We start from the raw sequence: 6000 nt of genomic DNA, 5'->3' as shown, positions 1-6000 counted from the left end.
CAGTTATGATAATGGTGAGGTGTGTACAGGATTAGGAGGAAACTGGCTTCACAGGCTTCCCTTCCCTAAAATTCACCTCAGAGCAGGGAGCTATGTGACAGGACAGGCCGTGGTAATGGTGACCATTAGGAGGAGGATGTCTGAGGGAGAGGGGCACGCGCCTGTGGCGGGAAGATAAGGAGCGACATCGGCCGCGCGCCTCAGCCTGCGTGCGCGCTCCCATCCCCTCCCTCCCCGTTGACGCACAGACGCAGGGGCGCGCACGTCCAGGCTGCTCACTCTCTGCCTCACACACACAGCGCACTCACGAACAGGAGCTCGCCGGGGTATGGCTGACGGCCCGCAGCCTGCGCTTTGTTTTCGTCTCGGTCTTTCTCAGTCGCAGCCGCTGCTGCTGTAAGCTTGATGGGTGGCGCTGGAGCGGAGGAAGACGAGGGCCCGGTGCACTATCCCGGGAGGAGAGCCGGCTTGTTTCCAGGGAGAGGTGAGTGTGTGACGGGAGCCGATGGGGGTCATCCTGCTGGGAGGAAACTTCGCAGGCGAGCGCTGGAGGCCGCGGAGTGTGGAGCTCGGCCCCGGGGCTCCGAACAGGCCGGAGATCCACGGCCTGTAGTGTCTGCTCTCCCGGCCGCCTGCAGCACCGGGCCCCCAGTGCAGATCTCTGCCCGGGGCCCCTCTAGCTGGTGCCAGGGTTAAACTCTCCTCTATTTATCCATTCTGCACGTCTTCCTAATGACCCAAGTCACATGATGCGTTTTTCATGCACAGTTTTTGCACCGGACGCGAATATACCCCCTTTTCGATGTGATTTGACGTAATCTTTTTTTTTTTTCCCGTCCGTAGTAATTTTGCAGATAGAACTAGTGTCACTTTTCTGGATTATTATTTTTTCTCGCGATATTGCGCCACGGACAAAGCATTCGCGGAACGTACGGCAGGGAAATATTAGATATCGCCAAATGTGCGGCTGATTGCAAAGTTTACGCTGTTGTGGCGGATGCCAAAACGGAGGTTGATCTATCGATAACCAGAAGACGTGGACCGATTATTCGCATAGTTAGAATTGTCCGAAATGTGTCATGTGACCAAGCCTTAAAGGGATTGTTCAGTATGGCCAGGCGATCACGGCTCCGTAGGTTACACTGTCTGCCCCGGCGGTTTCCACAAGCTGCGCGTCTGCCATAGTGGAGAATTCCTTTAAATATCGCCTGTGGCATTGGTCGCCGCTGGTTGCAGAACTACAACTGCCAACAGAGCTGCTGGCATTTCATTCCTGATGTAGGCCTGTTCCTCTGGGAATTGTGCTCTTGTGTCGGGAAATGTGCGATTGTTACATTTTTTATATGACCAGCCCCCTTGGTTACATTGTATCACTCACCGATGTCGGTGGCCTTATTTAATGGGGCTCGAAAGCTATTGGATCATGGGAGTCAGGTGATGTCAGTAGAGGTGTTATTGTTTACAGGGTAACTATTTAGGGGTTGTCTGCAAGTAGAACATATATTGATCATCTATGAGAGGGTTAAAATACACATTGTCCCTTGTTGTGTCTGATAGTGGGCGGGGCTTGTTAGGCATGATTGACAGGTGTGCTGAGGTCCTGCTGGGAGACCACCGGGCAACGATGATGGAGTTCCTGGTATCTCCCAGTCAGAAGACCGCCATATGTATACCGCAGCCTATTTTAGCCTTCCCCCATTGACTTCAATGGAGAACGCCGCTAAAAAGCACCTGGCGCTTCTCAAATGTACGTGAAATCATTTGCATACAAAAAACCCTTCATACAGTCGCGGTTCAGTGGGAGGCTTTTCGATGTGTTTGGTTTTGCACAATGCCCTGTGAACATAGACCAAGGCTGTCCAGATGGCATGACCCTTCTCTCTTCCCCTTTCCCCACCCGTACACATGCACACTCTGTTCGGCGGCTGAGCATGTATGTGTCTGGCAAAGACATTAAAGAGACCCTGCGCCGCCACATCGGTTCTGCAGGAAGGCTGCCGCAGTGATGTGACCTCTGCAGTCCACCCCTTTTACACGCGATTTGCATGGACATGTCCTCTAAGGCTTGGTTCGCACCACATTTGTGGAGTCAAACCATATACTGTGCGTTTTCCTGTCGCCTCTGCTATTTCTAGCATTCTCACTGCAGTGAATGGAAAGGACGCAGCGCATGTGCAGTGGTTTCTTCACATTGGGATCCCTGTTCTGGCGATAGGAGTGGGACCCTCTTCTGTGTCCTACCAATATGCCCTAAATGTTGAGATTGGACAATTCCCTTCGAGGGGTTTTGTCACTTCAGCATTTATCATGTAGAGAAAGTTAATACAAGGCACTTAGTAAAGGTATTGTGATTCCCCATATTGCCTCCTTTGCTGGCTGGATTAATTTTTCCAGCATGTTATTCACTGCTCGTTTCCATGGTTACGACCACCCTGCAGCCCATCAGCGGTGGTCGTGCTTGCACACTATAGGAAAAAGCACTGGCTTCTTTGGTGGCTGGGACCACAGGAGCGACCATCACCATGTATGCGCAGCAGCTCCCACCTCGTATATGTGATGGTCATAATGCCCTGGAAATGCGCTGTGTATAATACGAAGGAAAAATGAATCAAACCAGCAAAGGAGGTAATATGGACGATCACAATACATGATAAATGGCATTTGCTGAAGTGACAACCCTTTTAAGGCCTCGTGCACACGGCCATTGTTTGGGTCCACATCGGATGCGGACTCGTACACTTCGATGGGGCCGCAAAAGATGCGGACAGCACTCCGTGTGCTATCCGCATCCGTTGCTCCATTCCGTGGCCCCGCTAAAAAAATATAACATGTCCTATTCTTGTCCGGAACTTTGCGGACAAGAATAGGCATTTATATTGAAAGCAAATTGCGTACCGCAAAACACACCATGGTCGTGTGCATGCCGCCTAGCGCTGGTGCTCCGCTGTTACTGTAAGGGCTCGTTCACACGACCGTTGGTGTCCCGGGCCCCTGCTGTGAACCGCAAATTGCGATCCGCAATGCACCGGCACCTTCCGTCGGGCAGGCGCATGGGGATCGCAGACCCATTCACTTGAATGGGTCCACGATCCCTCCGTTCTGCAAAAAGATAGAGCATGTTCTATCTTTTTTGAGGTGCGGAGGCACGGAACGGAACCCCAGAAAGCACTCCTTAGTGTTCTATTCCGTGCTTCCGTTCCGGATTTGCGTACCCATTTAAATTAATGGGTCCGCATCCGTGATGCGGAATGACAACGGAACGGTGCCCGTGTATTGCGGTTCCGCAATACGGAAACGGGACCCCAACGGTCGTGTAAACGAGCCCTAACTCCTCACACTATGCAGTTTGCATAGCTCCATTCAGTGCTGAGCACCAGCCGCACTGTGGACAGCCCCTTTAAGCAGATTCCCAGTAATTGTCAAGATGCCGGTCTGATGGAGGTCGGGCTAGTATTACTTTTTTGTTGTGTTTGGGCGCTCCGCATTAATCTACATGGATTGACACAATATTTCAGTCTGTCTTTCTTTCTGTCCCCGTCATCAGGTGACTACACGGTGCCAAACCTCGGGCCGCTCTGTGTCGGCCTTCTTGGCGTGACTGGGGTGGCGTTGGCCGGGTCTGTGTGTGTACATTGTGCTATGATTCATGTAGATAGCGGCGGATTAGATCGGGCTCGGGTTTTTATGTCATCACGTATTTTGTCAAGAGAAATGTTTACGACTCCTTGTTATCTTCAGCTCTTTCATCTCCGCAGTTCAAAGTACTGGATCTTTTTTATGAGTCGGCGAGAACAGCACGTCGCTTGTTATGTGACTATACCAGTGACCGGCCGCAAATTAGGTCTAGATGAAAGGGGCCTTAGCCTTTCAGTTTAGTGGAGGGAATATAAACGGTGGAAGTGATTAAATGCCTGGGCGAAGGCTCAGGGCCTCAGCAGGACTGGACTCTTCCTCAGAGAATCCAGGATTTTCTTTGTCGGAGGGCAGATGCTGCTCATTTCAGGAGCCATTGAGATCTGGGTGCAGAGCAACTTTCAGTTTTTAGGTGCATTTGATACAAGACCCTTGAGATTTGTCCGGCCCTGATGCAGGTTCTTATTATTGGTTTTTTGTAAGTTTTCCGTCCAGCTGTCGCCAGTGGTAATGTGTCCATGTTTGCTGCTCCTGTATATCTTATATTGTGCCGTGTTGACTTGACTATACTCCTACCATTTTTCTTTTTGCAGGAGGCTAATGTTTCTCTGGGACCTTTGCCTCGAAATGAACAGATATTGAATCCGTATATTCATCCTTCTCTTGGAATCCAGTGCCGTCAAGATGAGTGTCCAACGGAAAGGTTTCCCTTTGGATCTAGGGGGAAGCTTTACTGAAGATGCACCGAGACCGCCGGTCCCTGGAGAGGAAGGAGAGCTGGTCACGGCAGATCCTAGGCCGTTCAGCCACAGCTGTTACACCACCAAAAGCGATGGGATCAGAAACGAGACTTCGACGGCGACGCCGAGGCGGCCGGATCTCGACCTGGGTTATGAACCCGAGGGCAGCGCTTCTCCCACGCCGCCTTATTTAAAATGGGCTGAATCGTTGCACTCTCTGCTCGATGATCAGGAAGGGATTAACCTTTTCCGAACTTTTTTGCAGCAGGAGAACTGTGGAGATTTGCTCGACTTCTGGTTCGCTTGCAGCGGCTTTCGGAAGCTGGAGCCTAGTGACTGCAAGGTGGAAAAAAGGCTCAAACTGGCCAAAGCGATCTATAAAAAATACATTCTGGACAATAATGCCATCGTCTCCCGGCAAATCAAACCAGCAACTAAAAGTTTTATTAAGGATTGTGTTTTGAGGCAGCAAATCGAGCCGGACATGTTTGACCAGGCCCAAATGGAGATTCAGTCGATGATGGAAGACAATACTTACCCAGTGTTCCTTAAATCTGATATCTATCTAGAATACACTACGATAGGTGGGGAAAGCCCTAAGGTTTACAGTGACCATAGCTCGGGGTCTGGGACGGGGAAGGGTCCACCAGGATATTTACCTACTCTTGATGAAAATGAGGAATGGATATGCGACCAAGCGGTGGACGACAACTGTGAAAGAGAATCCAGCTCCTCAAACAGAATCAACCAGCAACTTATCTTGGAAGCTGCATCACATTGTACCGCACCAGCGAGGCGGCGGAGCGATGGGAGAGAGTTCAGGTACAGCCTATGATACCCCATCTTGTGTGTTACGGTTATAATGAATGACAATACGATGTGTCGGTAATGCCAATAGTTGTCTTCTGTGTAACTCTTAAAGGGGTTTATGTGCAAATAAATCCTGAAATGCCCAAATCTTCATTTAGGCTGGGACGGCCAAGCTCCTCAGGAGCAACTTTGCTTGCCCTTTGCAAACTAGTTGAGAGTTGGGTCTAGGAGTTAAAAGGATTTTCCAGGTTCCTCCGCGATCCCCGGGGATCAGGTGCCGTACATTGGGCACGCGATAATAGCCTAGCGTTAGAACCTGCAGCACATGCGCGAGTCTAAATCTCTTGTTAGCTCTGTGGGGAGAGATTCAGACTTGCGCATGAGCAGTGGGTTCTAACCCCAGACTAGAATCACATCTCCAATGTACGGCACTTGATCTCGGAAGTGGCCGCCGCAGGGGACCACGCCACAACCTGGATGGCGTTATCCAACCTCTATTATAACCCCCCGGACCCCTCGTATGCATTATACTTTCCTGCTCCCTGGCACCCGCGTCACTCTAGATCCCTGCAGAGCCGCATCTTCATCTCCTTATCGCGCGGATCAAAACATCTGACGGGGGGAGTAGCCAGTGGCAGGACGCGACAGGGATGAGCCTCCTAGTGTCTGCTGCGATGCTAGGGAGGCTCTTCCCCATCACGGCCTGCTATTGGCTGCTGAAATAAGAGTTTATGCTGGCACCAAAATCACAGTTTCTGGGCAGTCGATTGTGCCGCAATCTGCTTCCCATATACAATGGTCATGTATGAGGACAAGC

At 50.9% G+C, this 6000-nt stretch overlaps 1 protein-coding gene across 3 annotated transcripts in view; it reads left to right on the top strand.

Moving 5' to 3' along the window:
• Nucleotides 1-270: 270 nt before the first annotated feature.
• The window catches only part of AXIN1 (axin 1), a 32978-nt gene continuing 27248 nt past the window's right edge, over nt 271-6000 (top strand). For all 3 annotated transcript variants that reach the window (XM_040440506.1, XM_040440507.1, XM_040440505.1), the window contains exons 1-2: nt 271-484; nt 4227-5195. In XM_040440506.1, the coding sequence (XP_040296440.1) occupies nt 4318-5195 (878 nt within the window). In that variant the 5' untranslated portion in view covers nt 271-484; nt 4227-4317. The remainder of the gene's footprint in view (nt 485-4226; nt 5196-6000) is intronic.

This window comes from Bufo bufo, chromosome 7 (assembly GCF_905171765.1).
Source record: "Bufo bufo chromosome 7, aBufBuf1.1, whole genome shotgun sequence".
Classification (NCBI taxonomy): domain Eukaryota; kingdom Metazoa; phylum Chordata; class Amphibia; order Anura; family Bufonidae; genus Bufo; species Bufo bufo.
Note: the sequence above shows the minus strand (reverse complement) of the source record. Positions and strands in the feature narration are given on the sequence as shown.